The sequence below is a fragment of the Suncus etruscus genome, chromosome 14 (assembly GCF_024139225.1).
Source record: "Suncus etruscus isolate mSunEtr1 chromosome 14, mSunEtr1.pri.cur, whole genome shotgun sequence".
NCBI classification, from domain to species: Eukaryota; Metazoa; Chordata; class Mammalia; order Eulipotyphla; family Soricidae; genus Suncus; species Suncus etruscus.
Window position 1 is genome coordinate 51352781 of NC_064861.1, and position 22400 is coordinate 51375180.

Below are 22400 nucleotides of genomic sequence, written 5' to 3' on the forward strand. Positions count from 1 at the left end.
TAATCCTGTAGCATTCACACCCCTTCCCGTGACATTCTCATCACCTTGTGCCTTAACTTAAAGTTAAGGCACTGAACATCCCTGTGCTGTGCTTAGCTGCTTAGCCTTGGATAAGGCAGCCTCCCCGTGTCAGTGAGACCAATAGCCAAACCCTTTAGGGTTCTTGTGAGGGTAAAAATGCATCTTTCCTGCGATGCTCTGGTGATGAGGCTTAATTTTACTCTGCCCTGGTGTGGCCTTAGCCTGCCCTTGTTCTTACCTGAGTACCATGTGTTGACTTGACCCAGTTTGTCTACACATCTTTGTCCAGTTGCCATTATGGCACACACTGACCCACTGCCCCTTGTCAGGCTTCTCTGAAGAGCCACCCCAGCTCTGGGAGGCATTGCCAACTAGGTCACCCAACTGCTCCAGGCACCCAGCAGCTTTCCATAGCCTGGAAGAGATTCTAGATCCTTCAGTTTCATCTGTTTCCCCACCACCTATCCCTCCCCATACCCCACAGTGCATGTATACATACATGGCAAAATACATACACAAATGACAAAGCATACCCTATATCATATCACTTCAGATATATATTACCTCAGTCACACACCGATATCCACATTATACACACACCATATACCCACATACATACATTGCCAATAACACAAAGACCACATGCCCACATTTACACACACACTACCTCTAATACACATCCACATTAACACACACATTACATACCACACTATGTACACACATTGTAATGCACACTATACATACACTATCCACCTATTCCAGGGTGGCAAACAAGTTCGACACAAAGAGCCAAAATTTTAAACTGTGAGAGTCAGAGAGCCATACCACACAGTGACCTGTCAAAAAAAGACAAACACTCACAAAAAAGCATCTCATTTTAACAATAATCTATTAAACACATATTGCATTTTGCCATTTTGAGTGAAGGTAAAAGTCCTGCAGGGATGGTGAGGGTGTGCTGCATCCTCCACACTAAGAACTAATAGCCAGATGTGACCCAACATGTGACACATGGGTCCCCCACTCGCTGGCCCGTGCAGTTGTTTCCGAGGGATGGGAGACGGGAGGACGCAGCCTGGGGGCAGGACTACATGCTCGGAGATCTCTCCTCAGAGGTCCCTCCTCAGAAGCAGCAGAACAAAATCCAAACTTGGCAAAGGGCCACAGTATACAAAAGAATGATAAGAGGCAAAGAGCTGCATTTATTTTGGCCAGGAGCCGCATGCGGCTCGAGAGCCGCGTGTTGGCCACCCCTGACCTACTCATTCCCCACCACATATGCCCCTATTATGCACAGAAATATTCACCCTACTCACCCACAGCACACAAATACCAGAGTACCTACCACACATATAACCCCACACATCTACCCCACATAACACACCCATAGCTCATCTATCATACACACATTAATACCCACACCCTAGCACATTGTGTGTCACTCACCATACACACACACACAGCCACACACACGTCACGTACCTCTCACACCAGGTTCCCACTCAAGTGGACACACTTTAGTGAGACCTGAACTCCTGGTTAGAGCATCCAAGTCCCACACTAGCCTGACCAAGTCCCCCACTTTCCTGAGAGAAACCCCCCCCCAATGCCTTGACTGCACTATTCAAATGTCAGCCTGGTGAAACTCTGGGTTACGTGTTTCCTGAGATTGACCCCATCCCCATTCCATGTGTTGTGTATCCCCTCAGCCTGCCTGTGAGGGTTTGCTAGGTATACAAAGCTCAATGTCCTGGACAGCAGACCCCTGGGAAGCCTCTGATTGGGCCTTTACTTGTCACGGGCTGGGTGGGTTTTCCAAAAGCAGCTGTTCTGGCCTGTGTCAGGCTAACTGTAACTTGGTGTGGTACATTCTAGGAGTGGGAGGTGAAAGTGTCAGTGGGGTGTCTCAGAGGAAACTCCAAGGCATGAGTTACCTCTTTGGCTTTCTCTCAGCCCTGGTCCAGGCCTTTGTACTCACAGGGGATCCCCCATCAACCTAAGGGAGACAAGGAAGAAGTGGCCACTAGCTCCCACTGCCTCAGCCTCTGCCCTCACCCTCTGCCCTCAGGTTGAGCCAATGCAGCTTCAGACCAGAGCATGTGCCCAGACTGGCCACCAGCCTGAGGCAGGCCCTACAGCTGATAGATATCACGTGAGTCATGTCACCAGGCCTAGTCTCTGGGCCCAGCAAGGGTGGGGCTTCTTGCAGTCCACTTTGGTCACTCCCCTCTGTCCCCAGGCTGACTAACTGTAACCTGTGTCCAGAGCAGCTGGCCTTGCTCCTGCACCTGTTGAAGCCACAGACACCACTGAGACTCAGGTACCAGCCTCCAATTCCCCTTTGAGCTCTGGAATGCTAGAGGGTCCCTCCTAGGGTCATGGTGCTAGTCACTTCAGAACTAGAACTCTGGCCCCTGGACCCAGAGCTGCCTTGTCATCTTGTCTGTTGTTCCAAGATCCCCCAGCATAGGGGGGAACTGCATCCTCTGTGCTAAAGAATTTCAGGAGGAAAGAGAACTCCGAAGAGGACCCACGGAGGTCCCAGATATCCCAGACTGCATATTTTGTCTGTATGTTCACTTATCCTCTTCAGAAAGGAGAAAAAAAGCCAAAAAGTAGAGCAAGGGCCAGGGAGAGAGCTGAAAGGGTTGGAGCACATGCTTTCATGTGGGATGCTTAAATATGATTGCTGGCACCACATAGTCCCCAGAGCATGCTGACTATGCCCAATTTTTTTTATTTTAATAAGAATGAAGAGAGAGTAACTCTAAAAATTCACATTTTCATCACTTTGACAAACATTCATAATTTTACATATTTGCTTTGGTTTCTTTTCTTTCTGTTTTTCTTTCTTTTCTTTTTTATTATTATTATTTTTTTGTTGATGTAATTTAAAATCAGTCATAGGGCCAGAGCAATAATACAGTAGGTAGAGTACATGTCTTGCATTTAACCAACTCAGGCTTGATCCCTGGCACTCATATGGTCAATCCAAGCCCTGCCAGGAGTGATTTCTGAGCACAGAGGCAGAACTAAGCCCTGAGAACCATTGGGTGTGACCCCAAAACAAACCAACCCTAAAATCAGTTATAGTTGGGAATAGAGAGAAAGTGCATTCCTTGTATATACATAACCCGGGTTTGATCCTCAGAAACCCAGAAGGTACCCCAAACTCATTAAGAGTGATTGCTGAGTGCAACTGGGTATAAGCAAGAAAAAAACTAAATAAATAAATAAAATGAAATTAGTTTAACTGTTATAAAACATCACTCCTAAATATTTCAGCATGGATTTTTTTTTTTTTAGTTTTTATTCCATATCCATCAGTGCTCAGGGGTTATTCTTGGCTCTGCACTCAGAAATTACTCCTAGAAGGCTTAGGGGATCACATGGGATGCTGAGAATTGAACCAGAATTTGTCCAAGGTTGACCACGTGTAAGGCAAATGCCATACCATTGTATTATTGCTCTGACCCCGGCATGAAAAAAAATTTTTAATAAGCCCATTCGGTCTACGGCCATACCACCCTGAACGCACCCAATCTTGTCTGATCTCGGAAGCTAAGCAGGGTCGGGCCTGGTTAGTACTTGGATGGAAGACCGCCTGGGAATACCAGGTGCTGTAGGCTTTAAAAATAATAATAATAGGGGCCGGGCGGTGGCGCTGGAGGTAAGGTGCCTGCCTTGCCTGCGCTAGCCTAGGACGGACCACGGTTCGATCCCCCGGCGTCCCATATGGTCCCCCAAGAAGCCAGGAGCAACTTCTGAGCGCATAGCCAGGAGTAACCCCTGAGCGTCACAGGGTGTGGCCCAAAAACCAAAAACCAAAAAAAAATAATAATAATAATAATAAATAATAATAATAATAAGCCAATTCTTTGGACACATGTAGCTGAATCAGGAACCTGTGACCAGTAGTCATCCTATATGTCCTGTGTCACTGACAGACACAGCAGCCTGAAATTCTTCTTTGTCTTCAAACAAGACAAAGGAGTTGGATCCAGTCCAGCTCAAGGTTTGCACAAGCAGTGACAGCACTTGGGATTCTTAATCCATGTCCTCTCATGCCAATGACCTGGGTCACATGCCTGCTTTACCTCAGCTCAGGTCCCTTTCTGGTTCTATCTGTTGTTTCCCAGTGAGGTCCTGGGCCTGTTCTTCCAGCGCTGCCTTTTCCCAATTGCAAGTCAACAAAGGGCACAGTGAGTTCAGTTATGTGTGTCTACAAAAACTGAACCTCACTGCCAGGACTGAGCTCTTCACGCTGGTTGGTTTTCCCCCAAATAATCCTCACCCACTCATCCCCACAAAAAGATCATGCTGAAGTACAGACTCATGGTAAAACGTGTCATTGGAACCATGTTTTCATGCCCTAGTCACTGGTGTCACCTGCATCTGGGCTATTGTGCAAATGCAGCATTTCTCTTCCTCTTGCAAAACTGAAGCTCTTTCACCATGAAATTCCCCATGGCCCCTGTAAACTTCGGTCTACTTGTTTTGTTTTGTTTTGGGGGAGGGACCACAGCCAGTGGTGCTTAGAGGTCACTCCTGGTAGGTCTCAGGGCCCATATGAGGTACAGGGGATTGAACTTGGGTTGACTGAATACAAAGCAAGTATCCTCCTGAAGTACTTTCACTCCAGCCCCATGGTCTGCTTTCTGTCTCTTTGACTCAGATTCCTCACCAGACCTCACAGGATCAAACAGCATTTGGGGTAGGGGGGCCAGAGAGATAGCACAGCTGTAGGGCATTTGCCTTGCACATAGCCGAACCAGGAGAGACGGTGGTTTGAATCCCGGCATCCCATATGGTCCCCCGTGCTTGCCAGGAGCAATTTCTGAGCACAGAGCCAGGAGTAACCCCTGAGTGCCACCAGGTGTGACCAAAAACAAAACAAAACAAAACAAAAAAAAGCCAACATATCAATCTTTGTTTTAGGGACCATACCCAGAAGTGCTCAAGGGTTGTTTTGGGTCATGTTTATAGTTATAAGTTATACAGTTATAAGGTTCTAGGGGTTGAGCCAGCATGTCAGGCTGATTCCCCCTGTTGTACTTGCTCACCAGCACCCATGTTTGTTCATCTGGGATGAGTTTACAACATATAACAAAGCAATGTCTTCTCAGGGTTTATCTGTGTGACCTGCCCATTGTAGAGTTTCCATCTAACCTGAGGCGGAGTGCTATGGAACATTGAGTCCATATCACATTTTTGGGGGGGTTTGTTATCTTTGTTTGTTTGGGGCCATACTTGGAGATACTCAGGGTTTACATCTGGCTCTGCACGCAGAGATCACTCCTAGCAGGCTCGGAGAACTATATAGAATACCGGGATTGAACCCCGGTTGGCCACAGGCCAAGCCAACACAATCCCTATTATATTCTCTCTCCAGCCACACAGTTTCTTTATCCACTTATCTGTGTGACTTCCACTTTGGCAGCTAAACAAATAACAGGTGAACAAATAACTCTTTGTGTCTCTGCTTTTAGTTTTTTGGGGTATATGCCCAGAATTTTTGAATCACACAAAACATTTTTGTTGGAAGGGCTGGAACAATAGTACAGTGGGTAGAGCAATTGCCTTACAAGCAACTGACCTGAGTTTGATCTCTGCCATCCCATATGGTCCCTCAAACCCTACCAGGAGTTATTGCTAAGTGCATACCCAGCAGTTATCCCTGAGCACTGAACCACAAGTGTGGCACCCAAAAAAAATCTGAACTTATATGTGAGTTTTTTTTTTAAAAAATTACAAAGAAATATGGGGCCGGAGGGATAGCATGGAGGTAAGGCATTTGCCTTGTATGCAGAAGGACGGTGGTTCGAACCCCAGCATCCCACGTGGTCCCCTGAGCTTGCCAGGAGAAATTTCTGAGTGTAGAGCCAGAGTAACCCCTGAGCGCTACCGGGTGTGACCCAAAAACAAAAAAAAAAATTTACAAAGAAATAACATTTACTGGAACAATAGTACAGCAAGTAGGGCACTTGCCTTGCACGTGGCTGACCCCGATTTGTTTCATGGTACCCTGAGCCCACCAGAAGGGATCCCTGAATGCAGATCCAGTAATAAAGCATGATCACTACTGGGTGTGTCCAAAATAAATTTATTTTATATCTCTTGTGGGGGTATTTTTTTGTTTGTTTGTTTTTGAGCCACACCCGTTTGATGCTCAGGGGTTACTCCTGGCTAAGCACTCAGGAATTGCCCCTGGCTTGAGGGCACCATATGGGATGCCAGGGATCGAACCGTGGTCCTTCCTTGGGGGGGGTATTTTTAATACCTGGTGATGGCACAGTTTAGGGCATTCTCCTAAAGATGCTGGGAGACCAGTTGTGCTGGGGAATAAAACCTGGGTCTCCTGCATGCAAACATGTGCTCTAACCACTACTAGCTAGATACCACACATCTTAGGCGGACATGTCAAAGATAAGTGTTCCACCCCTAACAGTTGAAAACAATACTTTTTATTTTACATCATACAATGTGTATCCATCGAAAAATCTAGAAGGGCCGGAGAGATAGCACGGAGGTAAGGCATTTGCCTTGCACGCAAAAGGTTGGTGGTTCGAATCCCGGCATCCCATATGGTCCCCTGAGCCTGCCAGGAGTGATTTCTGAGTATAGAGCCAGGAGGAACCCTGAGCGCTTCCAGGTATGATCCCCAAAAAAGAAAAAAGAAAAAAAATCTAGAAGAGCATTAAAAAACATGCAACATGATTGGGCCAAAGAGATAGTACAGGGGTTAAAAAAGACCCTTGCTTTGTATTTCTCATACATACTGACCCTGGGTTGGTTCATACATGATTCCCGAACCCCACTGATCACCAGGACTGACCTATGATCACAGAGGAGTAAGCCCTGAACCAGATGTGGCCCATAAAAACACCCATCCCTTTTTCTTTAATTTAACATGATTTTAAAATAATGTTTAACAGCTCTTTTTTCTTTATCTAAAACTCATATACTCACACGATAGAGACACCAGATGTTAATAACTGAAAGACAAATAAACTGAAAACCGCATATGAGCATCTACCATCTCAGCAACTGGCACAGACACTTGCGTTTTCTGCATCTTCCTTGCTCCTTCTCTCTGGTTTTCCCTTTTTCATATAGATTGCTTCTTTTTAAAAATGCAAAGTCTGGATCATGTTTGACATAGCTTTGTTTAATTAGTTTTGCAGTATGACACTACGTGGACCCTCTTTTAAAGATATTGTTGTTTGTTTCTTTGGGGTCCATCATCCTGGTGGTGCATGAGGGGCCACACAATGCCCAGGACTGAACCCTATGCTCCTAAATGCAAATCAGGTGCTGCAGCCTCTTGTAGTATCTCCTTGTTCTGTTTGAAAATTTGGGGAGAGGCCTCCTATGTCATGCTTGGGGAAAATAGGGGTGACTCTTAGCTAATTAAGCCACCTGGTTCCATGCAAGAGCTGCAGAGGTGAGGATATGCTGCTCGGGGTCTGCAATGCTAGGGATCACAGGAAAACTTCTGCAAGGCTCTGGAGACCAGGCTGTGCTGTCCATGCAAAGCCTGTGTCCATCCCCTACAAATCCTTTGGAAGCTGCTAGGATACAGAGAGTTTTGTGCTTATGCCTAATTGTTTAATTTTATGTTTTTTTTTTTTGTTTTTTTTTTTTGGTTTTTGGGCCACACCCGTTTGACGCTCAGGGGTTACTCCTGGCTATGTGCTCAGAAATCGCCCCTGGCTTGGGGGGGACCATATGGGACGCCGGGGGATCGAACCGCAGTCCTTCCTTGGCTAGCGCTTGCAAGGCAGACACCTTACCTCCAGCGCCACCTACCCGGCCCCTAATTTTATGTTTTTAAAATAAGCAAAATAAAAAAAGAAGCAAAACAACAAAAATAAAATATAAATAAAATAAGCAAAATAACTGCCTCCAGGACCTCTGACCTTCCCTTCCCCCAAGGGCTGTGATTCACCTCTTCTTACCCTAGCGCTCTTCTCCCTGTTTTGCTCCTATGCCAGGGTGATGGAGCCGTGGGTGGGCAGAGCTCAGGTGCCCATCTTGCTAGACACCTGTGCCCAGGCTTCAGGCAACATCACCGAAATAAGGTGAGTATAGCAGGGAGGTCCTCAGAATTCTCCGCCTTTTCCAGACTATTGTTGAAAAGACATTGGTCTCCCATGAGGGGGTGGTATAATTGCTGCTTGCTGATGAGTTCTCTGGGTACCCAGAAAAGCAGTAGAGATAAGGGGCTCTGTGTGCAAGGGCCCCACTGCTGAGCTGGGGCAAAAGGGAGGCCCCTAGACCCTGGCAAAGGTAGTTGTGGTGGGATCCACACAGCTCCCAGGGACTAATACCCAGATGACAGTGGAACTGAGTGAGTCAATGACAGTCACTCAGGGCTCTAAGGCCTCCCACTTCCCTCCGCAGCCTCGCCATGCCCCTGCAGCAGCTCTGCATTCAGCTGCATTTTCCCTGCCAAGGAGACCCTGAGGCTGCAGCCCTTAGGTAAGACCCAGGTCTGGGCCCCAAAAAAGAGAGTGGGATTGGTGGGGGTTAGGGTTAACTTCTCATGACCCCTTCTTCATGCCTGATGGCCAAAGCCTTAGAGGGCTGGTCCAACCTGCCTTTTCAGATGCTGTCTCAGTGCCAGTGTCCCCACCCAAGCTTAGTTCCCCCAGCATTACCATGTTTAGTCTTCTAGTACCCCCATGCTCAATTTCTGTAGTTGATCTCCAGGCTCCTTCAGATTTCAGGACTTTGCTTAGTCACTTCCCTAGAATGTTCTCTGCTCCCCTAAACTCATTCTCCCTCATTCAGCTGACTTTCTCTCATTGTTGAAAATACAGCATCTCCGAGTAGCCTCTCTGAACCCACAGACTTAGCTAGCCCACCCATTACTCACTTCTAGGTGCCAGGATTCACAGCTCCTCAAATCCAGACAGCACATTTTGGAAATAAAATGTTACCCTTGGGGGCCAGAGCTATAGCACAGCAGTATGGCATTTGCCTTGCTCAAGGCTGACCCAAGACGGACTGTGGTTCAATCCCGTGGTGTCCCATATGGTCCCCCAAGCCAGGAGTGATTTCTGAGTGCATAGCCAGACGTGATCCCTGAGCATCACCAGGTGTGGTCCAAAAACCAAAAAAAAAAAAAATGTTACCCTGTACAAATGCAGGGTGGGATGTTTGCATTCTGGGGACCAGCCCCAATTTACTGCCCTGACTGAGTGTACTTGTCAATCAGCAACCCTTTGGTACCACTCCTTCCCATTCTATCATTGAAGGACACTCTCATTTGTTTACCCCATGAGGTCAGCTCCTCATCAATCCCAGTATTACCCAGGAATTTAGAAATGGTCCTCTTTTGGTCCACCTCCAGGTCATCAACTCATGGTGAGCCTGAAACTCATCACAGCCTCCTTGCACAACAGCTGCTGAACACATGTTCCAAGTTGCAGCAGCTCAGGTAAGCACCCTAAAACCTGTCCAGGGCCCTGAAGTCTCAGAAGAGACCAGGCATCACCCTGGGCCACATGAGACAGGCAGGGCATCTCAGAGAGAGGCTGATCAGGGCCAGGAAGAGGTCCCTAGTATTTTTGCTTCCTTTTTTTCCACCCTAGGAGGGAATCTCAGGGACCAGGGAGGAAGCCCCGAGGGTATGGGAGTCCTGACCCCTCCTGCCTCTCTCGGGCCTCCCAGTCTACATGATGGAAGAGCCCTGAGTTGGGTCCAGCCTGACTCTCTGCGGGTTCAGTTTGTTGCAGGTGACGCTCTGTGAAGCTGGTTCCCGGCTACTACAAAGCCTACTGACAGCCTCAGGGATAAGGAAGTTCCGGTATCTGTTGCCTTTCTTCCTGTTCACCCCAAACTCTCACCTACTCCTCTCCCTTCCCTTGATAAGTCTTGTCTGTGACAAATATCAGTAGGATGGCTGCACAATAAAACTTTCTAGCTCTCAGTCCAGCCAGTTGCATCCACGAGACATCTAACTCAACCATCCAGTTATATAAGTCCAATTATACTGGACCATCCAATATCTGAAACTTTGGGGCCACGTGTGTGGTTAAATGAAGATGCAGGAAGTAGAGTGATAGTACAACAGGTAGGGTGCTTACCTTGCATGCGACTGACCTGGGTTTGATCTCTGGCATCCCATATGGTCCCCTGAGCACCTACCTCCAGGAGTGATTCCTGAGTACAGAACCAGAAGCAACCTCTGAGCATCACGGAGTCTTGCCCCAAAACCAACAAACAAATAGATATGCAGAGTCTATAGATGCCCACTATGCACACATTGTAATGTTGTCGTCAGATGATTATGGATTTGGGAACACCCCACTGCACCATCTTCCTGCCTAAAGCTCTTGCTTGGTGTAAAGATTCCAGGGTGGCAAGAATCATGGAGGAAAAGAGCCCCCCCCATTGCCTCTCAGGAACTGTCCCTACCCTACCTCCTGGCCCTCTACCATCAACTGATCTGCTGGCTTCTAACCCCCTGCCAGGTTGACCTCAAGCTCCATGTTCTCCGGAGACCTGGCCCCTCTAGTATCTGCTCTGAGCTGCTGCTCCCACCTGGAGGAGTTGGAGTGAGTAGCTGTATTCAGGGGCCTAAAGGCCTGGACATCAGTGGGTGGGGAGGACAATTGTGACTTTGCTGGGGTGGCCAAAGGACTCCAATCTGTGGAGTGCAACCTGGGGAAAGGGAGCACTTGCCCTGCAGCCCAGCTCCTCTGCCTCCTCTGCCTCTTCAAAGCCTCTCTAACTTTGTACTGCCTCATCTGTAAACAGGCACATCCACCTTCTCCTCCAACTAGTGCTGCAGGGACAGAAGGGCCACTACAGGGCACTTCCTTCTTCTGTAGCCCTCACCTGAGGCAGTCCCCTAGGAATCTGAGCAGAGAGGGTGCTCTGAATTTTGCCTCCTAGGGTGAGAAGGGAGCTACTGAGACAGTTTCTGAACTCAAATTCTGGGCTCAGTCCCCCTCACTACCTTCCCCACCTTTCCAGCATGTCCAACAATAAATTTGATGAAGAAGACACACGGGTGCTACTCATGGCCCTGAAGGACATGTGCTGGCTGAGGAGGCTAGAGTAAGTTTGGGTGATGTGGGTGTGGGCTGTCTAGGAATTCTTGTAGCGTTTATGAATACAAACTGACAATCCCTTGCATGAACTCAGATCACTCCAAAACCTTTCTTTTCTGCCTGATCCAGAAGACGCAGCTAAAACTGATCCTAGCCAGCCTTGTGTCTTGTGTGGTACAGAAAATCACAAGGGGGACCAGAGAGATAGCATGGAGGTAGGGTTTTGCCTTGCATGCAGAAGGACGATGGTTCAAATCCCGGCATCCCATATGGTTCCTCAAGCCTGCCAGAAGCGATTTCTGAGCGTAGAGCCAGGAGTAACCCCTGAGTGCTGTCAGGTGTGACCCAAAAACAAAACAAAACAAAACAAAACAAAATCACAAAGCACACAAGAGACAAGAGACATCATCCTGGGATGTATGTAGTTGGGACCAGAAAGCCCACAATCTTGGGCTCTTCTCCTGGTACTGTCACAGTTTATTGTTATTAGTAATTCCCTCCCCACCTTCCTTAGCTTCTGGGGGAAAGGGTGTGATGTCCCCCACTCCCAGGCTGGCTGTGGCATTGCACATTTTCCTATACAATGCCCACCAGGGGGCTCACTTTGACTCGAACACAGGCTCACCAGGTTCACACACCAGGTTCAGTTGAGACTCACAAGCTGTGATTGTGATGCTTCTTAGGGTCTCCATGAAGCTCATACATGTGCACTGGGGATTTCACTTTTGGGATGGGCACACCAGGCAGTGTTAAGAAGCTGTTCTCGGGGCCGGGCGGTGGCGCTGGAGGTAAGGTGCCTGCCTTGCCTGCGCTAGCCTAGGACGGACCGCGGTTCGATCCCCCGGCGTCCCATATGGTCCCCCAAGAAGCCAGGAGCAACTTCTGAGCGCATAGCCAGGAGTAACCCCTGAGCGTCACAGGGTGTGGCCAAAAAAAAAAAAAAAAAAGAAGCTGTTCTCTGTGTGGGGTCCTCCTGGGGGTGTCATGTGGTACTGAGCATTGACCCAAGCTTCTGCTATGCAAAGCATGAGCACTAGCCCTCTGAGTTGTTCCCCTGGCCCTCCACTTTCTATTTCTATTTTCCATTTTTTTTTAGGAGGCATGCGTCCAGCAGTGCTCAGGGGCTATCCCGACTTAGTGTTTAGGGATTGATTGGTGTGATTTAGATGACCATAGAGTGATGAGGATTGAACCTCACACATGCAGGGCAAGTGCTCTGCTGCTGAACTGTGTCCTGGCCCAGGTTGAATTTTCCAGCTGTGACTTTGCATTTCTTTATAGCTGTGGTGCTCACGGAGGCTGGAATGCCACAGCCTTTGGTAGTAGCTGGGATGCAACTGGAAGCCACTTATAGTGCAAGGCTGCAGACAGCAGAGCTGCCAGGTTCACACTTGGTACATACGGGGTGCTGGAGGATTGAACTTATGACCATTTGATTGCAGGTGGGCAAGTGTTGTAAGACCCTGCCCTGATCCAGACCCCAATGGTGCCATTCTCTGGTGTGTGGCCTCTGAATTTAGTGTTTCTTACCTGTAGGATGGGCTGATCATAGACCCACCTCGAAGGATGGCCCTGAGTCCCGTGTTGGCCCATAATATCTGCTCCATATGTGGTTGCTATGGTTACTGATCATCAGCCAGTCTCGTGTGATTCAGAACATAAAACTGCTGTCTGGTGGGCCTTAATTTGAGCAGAGAAATGGCATTTGTTTATTGTTGTTATTATTCTTTGGTTTGGGGCCACACTTACCAGTGCTCAGGGCTTAACACTCAGGGATCACTCCTGGAGTTGCTGGGGATGGAACCCAGGCTGGCCAGCTGCAAGGCCACCTGCAAGCCACACCTCACTATTATCGCTTGGGTCCAACAGAATATTAGCATATAGGTTGGCCCGTGCTGCCTTCTACAATTTGGGGCTGGTCTTGAAGTGATGCTAAGCACTGAGGTTCCAAATCCTGAGCAGAATAGATCTCCCTGGCCCCTGGCCTCAGACATATGCCAACTCCTCCCTGCCTCCTCCCCTTCAGCCTCAGCTACCTGCCACTGGGCAGCTCCTCCCTGCCTGTGCTTACCCAGGGACTGAATCACATGACCTGCCTGCAGAGCCTCAGGTGAGTGACCAAGAGCTCCCATTGTAATGGGGAGGGGACACTGGGAGATGCCTCAGATGCTTCCATACCATTGTGTCCATTGTATATGTTACCAGCTGCTATCTGACCAGCTCTCCCCATGCAAGGTTCCCCTCATCCTCTGCTCATAGATCAGGGGTTAATGACTTGCTTAGACTCTACATTTCTATTTTTTTGGTTTTTGAGTCACACCCAGCAGCGCTCAGGGGTTACTCCTGGCTCTAAGCTCAGAAATTGCTCCTAGCAGTCTCAGGGGACCATATGGGATGCCGGGATTTGAACCACCAATCTTCTGATTGCAAGGCAAACGTCTTACCTCCATGCTATCTCTCTGACCCCTAGACTCTACATTTCTGACAAACTCCCCAGCTGCTCCCAGTCTGAGGAGGACCTATCATTTGACTTGGTGACCTTGGTGCCTCCCCTCACCCTTTGCATGCCCTTTGACAAACATAGAGCTGAGCTTTCTCCACATGCATCCTGATTGTGCTGTGAGAGGGGGGCTGGATGGGAAGGGGAGCAGGCCGGCTCCCAGTGATTTCATTAAGATACATCTACAGGGGTCAGAGAGATAGCATGGAGGTAAGGCGTTTGCCTTGGATGCAGAAGAACGGTGGTTCAAATCCTGGCATCCCATATGGTCCCCTGAGCCTGCCAGGAACGATTTCTGAGTTTAGAGCCAGGAGTAACCCTTGAGCACTGCCAGGTGTGATCCAAAAATAAAATAAATAAATAAAAATAAATAAAGATGCATCTACAAAGAGGAGACAGGAAGTAGCCAGGCCCCCAGGGCAGGGTTCCCTCCTGCTTCATCCCATCCCAGAGAAACAGTCAGGGGCAGACTGGTTTGGGGGCAAAAACACCCATTTGCATGGACTAGAACACAAGATATCCCAAATTGCCAAGGATGATGAGGCTGGAGTGTTGGCGCAAGTGGTAAGGCATCTGCCTAGTGTGTGCTAGCCTAGGAAGGACCATGGTTAGATCCCCTGGTATTCATATGGTCCTCCAAGCCAGGAGTGATTTTTGAGCACATAGCCAGGAGTAACCCCTGAGCATCACTGCGTGTGGCCGGAAAAAAAATCCACCCAAATTGCCAAGGATGAAATCCATGTTTGGAGGGATGGGTCTGAAGATCCCAGCAAAGATGGCCATTAAGAAAACTACACCCTGGGGTCCGGAGAGATAGCACAGCGGCGTTTGCCTTGCAAGCAGCCGATCCAGGACCAAAGGTGGTTGGTTCGAATCCCGGTGTCCCATATGGTCCCCCGTGCCTGCCAGGAGCTACTTCTGAGCAGACATCCAGGAGTAACCCCTGAGCATCACCGGGTGTGGCCCAGAAACCAAAAAAAAGAAAAAAAAAGAAAACTACACCCTGGGGGCTGGAGAGATAGCATGGAGGTAAGGCATTTGCCTTGCATGCAGAGGGTCGGTGGTTCAAATCCCGGCATCCCATATGGTCCCCGAGTCAGCCAGGAGTGATTTCTGAGCATAGAGCCAAAAGCAAAAAAAAAAAAAAAAAAAGTAAGAAAGAAAGAAAAAGAAAAGAAACTGCACCCACCCCCAAGCTGTCCACTTGGACCTTTCTCAGTCCCAGAAGCCCCCAGGCCACAGTTCTCTCCTCCAGCTTTTGGGCACTGCCACCCCACATTGCCTGTCTCCTACTCCCCCGGAGCTCTTGAATGTGGACCTTTGCACCGCATATCTGAGGGGTGCTGGGGTATTCCAGTTCTCCTGACCAAGACTCTGTCTGTTCTCTAGGCTGGGCGGAGCTGGCCTTGGTGACTCAGGCTGCTTGTCCCTGGCCGAGGCACTCAGAGCTGCCACCAGCTTGGAGGAACTGAGGTTAGTTGACGTCCCCCACTCCTGCCCCAGACAACCCAGGGAAGCTAGCAGAGCCCCAGGGGCTCCCCCAGAGTCTACTTGGTAACCATGTTACATCACCCCCGACCTAGAAGTTTGGGGGTGCAAAGAGGGGGTACAAGGGTATTGATTGACATAAGGGATTTGGGTTTGAGGCCAGGGAGGATGAAGACACACAGGATCTGGGGTGACATGATGTTGGGGTGAGCTGGAGATCTCTAGACCCCCAGAGGGGGTAGTGGATAGATCAGCTGAGCAGGCTCATTGTTCCCTCTCTTCTCCCCCAAGCTTGAGACAGAACCAGATTGGAGACGAGGGTGCCCAGTACCTAGCTGCACTCCTGCCCAAGCTGAAGGAACTCAGGAAGATGGAGTGAGTGGCCACCTCAGCCCATGTGGGCTGCACAGTGTCTGGGGAGATGCCACCCCCTTCAGTACCTCATCAACAGGGCTGGCTCCCAGGGTCTGTGGCACCATCACTCTTCTTTGGGTCTCTGCCACAGCCAGAAGGGAGGGAGGCATCGAGGCTTCTGGGGGCCCCAAAAGATGTGACAGGGGAGTAGGGAGGGATGGGGACAGACCTAAGCAGGCCTCTCCCTCCTGTTTCTCCCTCCCCAGCCTCTCAAAGAACAACTTGGGCCCAGTTGGCAGCTCCCAAGTGATCCAGTCACTCACGCACTGCAGAAAGCTGGAAGAACTGAGGTGAGTGAGGGTCTGTCGGTGTGGACCAGCTCCCCCAGAGGGGCACAGCTGCAACTCAGCCCTTCTCTCCTTCCAAGCTCAACTGCAATGTCCTAGGAGAGTCCACAGCTCTGTTGCTGCCTCAGGGGCTGGCCTGGGGCCTGAGGGGCCTGCAGAGTGTGTGTGTGTGTGTGTGTGTGTGTGTGTGTGTGTGTGTGTGAGAGAGAGAGAGAGAGAGAGAGAGAGAGAGAGAGAGAGAGAGAGAGAGAGATCACCAGGGAAGCTGTCTTAAATCAAACTGCAGGGCAGGAGAAATACAGCAGGTAGAGTACTTGCCTTGCAAGTAGCCAAGCTGGATTCAATCCCCATCATCCTATATGCAGCCAAAGTACTGCAGGGTATGGCCCAAAATAACAAAACCCAAACCAACAAAACAAAACAAACTGCAGCAAATGCTGATACGGGTGGCCTGGCCCTGCTACCAGTCCAGTGCACCCTCAGCTAAGCCCCTGCCCCATCACAGTCTTAGTTTCCTCATCTGCAAAGAGGCAACCAGTGCAGCTCAGCAGGCATGGTGAGAAGGAAATCTACAGAAACTGCTTAGCAGCACGACCTTTGCCCTTGAAAGCATAGCCCTGTGTATGCGAGAGACCTTGGTTCCACCCTGGCCCTGACTAATTCCCTGAGCAAAGCCAGAAGCAACACATGAGCACAAAGCCAGGAGTAGCCCCTGAGCGCCATGCCAGGTGTGGCAGAAAAACAGAGAAAATGTCCATAGTCTTTTCTGAACTTCACGGCACCCCAGGGCACCCCCATGGGCCTGGGGTATTACTTGTGCCCTTTGCAGGCTACAAAAGGCCACAAAAGCTAAAGCCAAGAGTGGTAGAAGTGCAGTTACCCAGAATCCTCTGACCAAGGCTGCGCAGGGGTGCTGAGCCAAAACCTGTCTCCTTAGGCCCCCCCACTACATTGGCCCCCCTTCCACTAAGTCCCTCCTTCCCCTCCAGTCTACAGTCCACAGGTCTGGGACCCAAGGTGCTGCTGAGCCTGGGCCAGGCCCTGGATGGGCACCTCTGCTTGAAGAACATCAGGTGAGCAGGGAGCAGGGAGCAAGGTTTTGGGGGGGCTGTTTGACCTGGCCTTACTCTCACTGCCTCCCCACCTACCTACAGCTTGGCCCAGAACAGCCTGACTGGAAGTCTCTTGCTTCTCCACGAAGGGCTCCCGCTGCTCAGGCACATAGAGTGAGTAGCCCCTGCCTGCCAGGCGTCCTTCTGCTCACACTAGCACCCGGGACGGAAGCATCAGTCTTCCTCCATGCTGCTCTCCATCCTTGCAGGCAGGGAAAGGAACTTATACACCTGTCTTTTCCCTCCTAGCCTGATATCCTGTGAGATTGATGATCGGACTGCACCATCCCTTGCCGCCAGCTTTAAGCTCTGCCCAGCCCTGGAAGAAATTATGTGAGTGCTTGGCACAACCTGATCACCACTCCCCATCTTCTGACCCCCAAATCATACCTGCTCAAACCTCTGCAAGTTCTTGCCATAAAGAGCTGGAACAGGGGAATCCAGTGTCCCCTGGGAGAGGGAGGACACAGCTGGGTTTTGTAGCCTGCATCTGCAAAGTGCATGTTGGCAGGTGGTAATCGCAGTTGGCAGCCTCACACTTACCTGCCAGCGCTTGTACCCCTTTCCCTTCTAGCACTCAGACCCCAAGGCAAATGGCCTCAAGGATAAATCAGACTTCCAGAGGTGGCCAAGGAATAAAAAAGTTTGAAATAGGGCTTGAGTGATAGCACAGTGGTAGAGCGTTTGCCTTGCACTCTGCCGATCCAGGTTGGATTCCAGGCACCCCATGTAGTCCCCCGAGCCAGAAGCAATTTCTGAGCACATAGCCAGGAGTAACCCCTGAGCATCACAGGGTGTGCCTCCCCCCAAAAAAAAGTCTGAAATGCAAAACGTACATCAACGGGTTACAAGAGAATTTAGGTTTGAATCCGTATGCTCTTCCTTCTGCTTTCTCCAAAGCAAAGAAACAAGACAAACTCCCCTTTACCACCAGTCAATGAAGTTTCCCTTTGCAATCAGCAGGGGGCAGGCTCTGGTGGGGCAGAGGTCCTGGGTTTACCCTATTTTCCTTGGAGGAAAGTCCTGCCAGAGGCTTTTTCAGGTTATTTTTTTTTTTTTACAAGCAAACAGAAGAGGTGGAGGAGGGCTGGCTTACAAGACAGGACCTAAGGGGCCGGGCGGTGGCGCTAAAGGTAAGGTGCCTGCCTTGACTGCGCTAGCCTCGGATGGACCGCGGTTCGATCCCCCGGCGTCCCATATGGTCCCCCAAGCCAGGAGCGACTTCTGAGCACATAGCCAGGAGTAACCCCTGAGCGTCACCGGGTGTGGCCCAAAAACCAAAAAAAAAAAAAAAAAAAAAAGACAGGACCTAAACGACAGCTTTGAAGAAGATAGGCACTGCAGAACATGAAGGGATCACATGCACAGGGCAGTTTGGACTAGGCAAAGTCTCCGACAGCCTCGGGTTCCCAAGAAACAACCAGCCGGCACATGGGCTGAGGAGTGTTCTTAGGTGTTCAGGTCACCCCACCATGTGACCTCTATTGTACCTTATGATGTGACACTCCCCTTCTGACCCCCCCCCTCATACCTCCATCCCTTGACTGGTGATCTCCCCCATCTGACTAGTTTCCTCCTTGCAGATTATCTTGGAACCTGCTCAGGGATCAGGTGGCTGAGGAGCTGGCCCAGGTCCTCCCGTTCATGGTCCGGCTGAAGAAAGTGGAGTACGAGGAACACCTTTGGGGGGCAGGAGGGGCTGAGTTCCAGGTCAAGGGTGCCATGCCGAGGCTGTTCCAAGTCCTCTGCTCTTTCCACCTTGTCCAACCTTCCTGCCTCATGGGTGTCTGTTGGATTCACCAAACAGATGGAGGGGGCAGGTGTCCCTCGGTCTGGCTCATCCGTCCCCATCCCACTCCACCCATCTCAAAAATGTCTCTTCCTCCCCACTCTCTGCTCTCCCGGAAGCCTGGAAAAGAATCAGATCACAGCTCGAGGGGCCTGGATTCTGGCTGAAGGGCTGGCACAGGGGTCTCAAGTGCAGATCATCCGGTAAGGGGGTTTGCAGGGATGGTACAGATGAGGGAGTCACCTCTGTCTCTGTGGGTATGGGGGTGTCCTGGTGAGAGGAGCTGGTAATAAGAGCTGGGCTGGGGCTCCCCAAAGTCACTTCTCCAGGGAGTTGACAGTGAGAGGACTGGTTCACAGCCCTGCTGTGCCCTTTACTGTGTAAGTCATCCTTTTTACGACTCCATCTTCTCCGTCAAATGGGGATGCGATGCGGGTGGCAGCTCCTTCAGAGATTTGCCATGAGAGCTAAGTAATTTTACAAAGCACTGGGCTTGATGCCTGACACGTGTTTGGCATTTACAATGGAGCACATATAATGGAGTCCTGTCAGTGATCTCATTTCTAATCAGAGCCACCACATTTGGTTGCACTGTACCAGGACATCTGTCTCTAAGGGCCCCATCCACGTTGTGGGTTTGCAGTAAATGGAGATAACAGATCTTAGATAAATCTCAGTAGAGTATGAGCATTTCAGATAATAGAGAGGCTAAAACAATAGCACAGTCAGTACAAAGCTTGTCTTGCACACTGCCAACCCATGTTCAATCCTTGGCATCTCATATGGACTTCCCACTTGAGCCTGGCCAATAGTAATTCTTGACCACTGAGCCAGGAGCAAGCCCTGAGCATTTCTGGGTTTGACTCAAACAAACAAGAGGGACAATGGAAGGAAAACTAAAAGAAGGGAACTTTTTCCTTTCCTGCACAAATGTGCAGTATGGAGCCATCAGGAGGAAGGTGGAGCAGTGGGTCGGGTGTTGATACCATCTCTGGGAAAACCAGGCTGCTACCAGGTGACTGGGCAGAGCTCTCTTCCCATAGGGCCTCATTTTCCCCACTGGAGCAGAGACCAGAGTATGCCCCTGTGTCACCCGATACTGAATAGCCATTTCTATGTCCGGCAGCCTCTGGGGTAACCCCATCCCCCCGAACATGGCCCAGCGTCTGCAGAGCCAGGAGCCCAGGCTGAACTTTGCTTTCTTCGACAACCAGCCACAGACCTCTCAAGATACCTGAAGGCCCCCTTCAGCCTCTATGAATTCAGCCAAACTTCAGGAGTTTCAGAGAACTTCAGCAGAAGCCCAGTAGGGGCCAGACATTGTCCCGTAGGGGCTCAGGGAGGACAGTTTTGGGTCTGGGCACCCAACATTGAATGGGACATGCACCTCAGACCAGGTGGTACATTCAGGGAAGGTAACATGATGTCAGAAACAATAGCCACAGGGCTAGAGAGATAGCATGGAGGTAAAGCGTTTGCCTTGCATGCAGAAGGTGGTTCAAATCCCGGCATCCCATATGGTTCCCTGTGCCTGCCAAGGGCGATTTCTGAGCATAGACCCAGGAGTAACCCCTGAGCGCTGCCGGGTGTGACCCCCCCCCAAAAAAAAAGACAGGGCCAAAGAGATAGCATGGAGGTAAGGCATTTGCCTTTCAGCCAGAAGGACCGTGGTTCAAATCCCGGCATTTCATATGGTCCCCGTGCCTGCCAGGGGCAATTTTCTGAGCACAGAACCAGGAGTAACCCCTGAGTGCTGCCGGGTGTGACCCAAAAACCAAAAAAAAAAAAAAGAAAAGAAAATAGGGGCCAGCGAGGTAGCGCTAGAGGTAAGGTGTCTGCCTTGCAAGCGCTAGCCAAGAAAGGACTGCAATTGGATCCCCCGGCATCCCATATGGTCCCCCCAAGCCAGGGGCAATTTCTGAGCACTTAGCCAGGAGTAACCCCTGAGCATCAAATGGGTGTGGCTGAAAAACCAAAAAAAAAAAAGAAAGAAAAAAAAGAAACAATGGCCACACATGGCCAAATCCTTATGAGTAAAACATGTCATTTGACCTGTGAGTGGCATGGGTCCAAGCACCCAGTGTTAGCAGGACATGGTTGATGCAACGGTGCACAGGACTTGGCCATAGGGCTTGCGGCTGGCCCGAAGCCCCTTTGGCTGGTCCAAACTCTAATTTATTTTTTATGAAGTATTTATAAGTAGTATTTTTATTTTAGTTTTAGAGTCACATTCAGTTGTGCTCAGGGCTTACTCCTGGTTTCACAGCCAGGAGTCAGTCATTCTTGGAGGGTCCCAGAAATCATTTGGGGTATCAAGGATCAAACCCAACTTTGATGCAAGGCAAGCACTGTACCTACTTACAGATATTATTTTCTTTGTGACTCATTCTGGTCACAGATGTGGTATCATGGGAGCATAAGGTCCTGGGTTCGATTCCCAGGACCATGAACAAAGAAGTTCAGTCTGAATGTCTCCCAGGGGCCTAGAAACATTTTCAGCCCATAAGCATGAGGTTTTCTGCCTCGGGAAGCACAGGGCCCTTAAATATGGGTTTTTAAAAACTCTAGATTGAGGTACAGAGAGACCCCATGTGTCTGAGTGAGGATCAAAGCCAGGAGTGAGATACAGAATGGTACCACTTCCAAGCTATCCTAAGCATCCTGTTGGATCCACAAGGCTATTGTTTACTTCTGTGAGGGACAGGGATGGCCCTACCTCCCTCAGCCAAGTCTGATCAATAAAGTCCCTGCTTCTTCATCTCTAGCCTGAGTCTCACCTCATTGCAGTCACTTGGATATTGGGCCATAGAAGTGAGATGCACTGTCAGGGCAGGGGACACAGGACCAGTACAGACCTGGATCTCACCTACCCCTTCATGTATGAGGCAGGCTCTGAGTAGTAGAAACAACTTTCTCATTCCCTCCTCTCTTCCTTCTTTTTATTCTTCTCCTTTATCTTCTCTTTTTCCTTCCCTTTTTTCTTCTCCTTCTCTTCCACTTCCTCCTCTCATCTTCTTGTCCTTATTGCCCTCCTCCTCTAATTTATTCTCTTCCTCCACTTCCTCCTCCTTTTTCTTCTTCATTTTCTCCTTCCCCTTCTTTTCTGGGTACTTCTCCACCTCTTCCCATGCTCTGGGGACCATATGAAATACCAGGGTTAATTTAGGGCTGTGATTAAGAGAGCACGAATGGTATAGCCCATGTAAAGCACAACTTAAATCCCTGCGTTTGACACCAAATCCCCCATGTTTCCTCAGCATTACTTTTACTTTAGCCACACAGTCTACTGAGTATTGCCCAGAGTGATCCTCAGGTCCCCAGCACCACTAATATGGACCCTATTTTAAAAATGGAAATTTTGGGGGCTGGAGAGATAGCATGGAGGTTTGCCTTGCATGCAGAAGGTCGGCGGTTCAAATCCTGGCATCCCAAATGGTCTCCCCAGCCTCGCAGGAGCAATTTCTGAGAGGAGTAATCCCTGAGCGCTGCCGGGTGTGACCCAAAAACCAAAAGAAAAGAAAAAGAAAAGAAATTTGGGGGGCCTGAGTGGGAAGGGCACTCACCAGGACTAAGTCTTGAGCATCGCCACATGTGGCCTCAAACAAAACAAGCATGAAAAGTCCCTAATATTAAAGGTTCTGGTCTATGCCAGTTCCCTTTCCCTTTTGGGGATAGAGAGAGATGCTCTACCAGATTTCAGAATGAGAGAGCGGCCTCCAAGCCCCGCCA

At 49.7% G+C, this 22400-nt stretch overlaps 1 protein-coding gene and 1 non-coding gene across 2 annotated transcripts in view; both read left to right on the plus strand.

The window, feature by feature from the left end:
- NLRC5 (NLR family CARD domain containing 5) overlaps positions 1–19909 on the plus strand; it is a 57994-nt gene extending 38085 nt beyond the window's left edge. Inside the window, 19 exon segments of the mRNA XM_049787402.1 lie at positions 2090–2173; positions 2261–2341; positions 8016–8102; positions 8425–8502; positions 9377–9463; positions 9752–9832; positions 10500–10583; positions 11005–11088; positions 13108–13191; positions 14971–15054; positions 15361–15444; positions 15690–15729; positions 15851–15927; positions 16760–16843; positions 16925–16996; positions 17132–17215; positions 18466–18549; positions 18791–18874; positions 19798–19909. Coding sequence (XP_049643359.1) covers positions 2090–2173; positions 2261–2341; positions 8016–8102; positions 8425–8502; positions 9377–9463; positions 9752–9832; positions 10500–10583; positions 11005–11088; positions 13108–13191; positions 14971–15054; positions 15361–15444; positions 15690–15729; positions 15851–15927; positions 16760–16843; positions 16925–16996; positions 17132–17215; positions 18466–18549; positions 18791–18874; positions 19798–19909 — 1555 coding nt within the window.
- On the plus strand, positions 3532–3650 carry LOC126028972 (5S ribosomal RNA). Its single transcript, XR_007502637.1, has one exon. It is a non-coding gene; the product is annotated as a 5S ribosomal RNA (ribosomal RNA).
- Positions 19910–22400: the final 2491 nt, after the last annotated feature.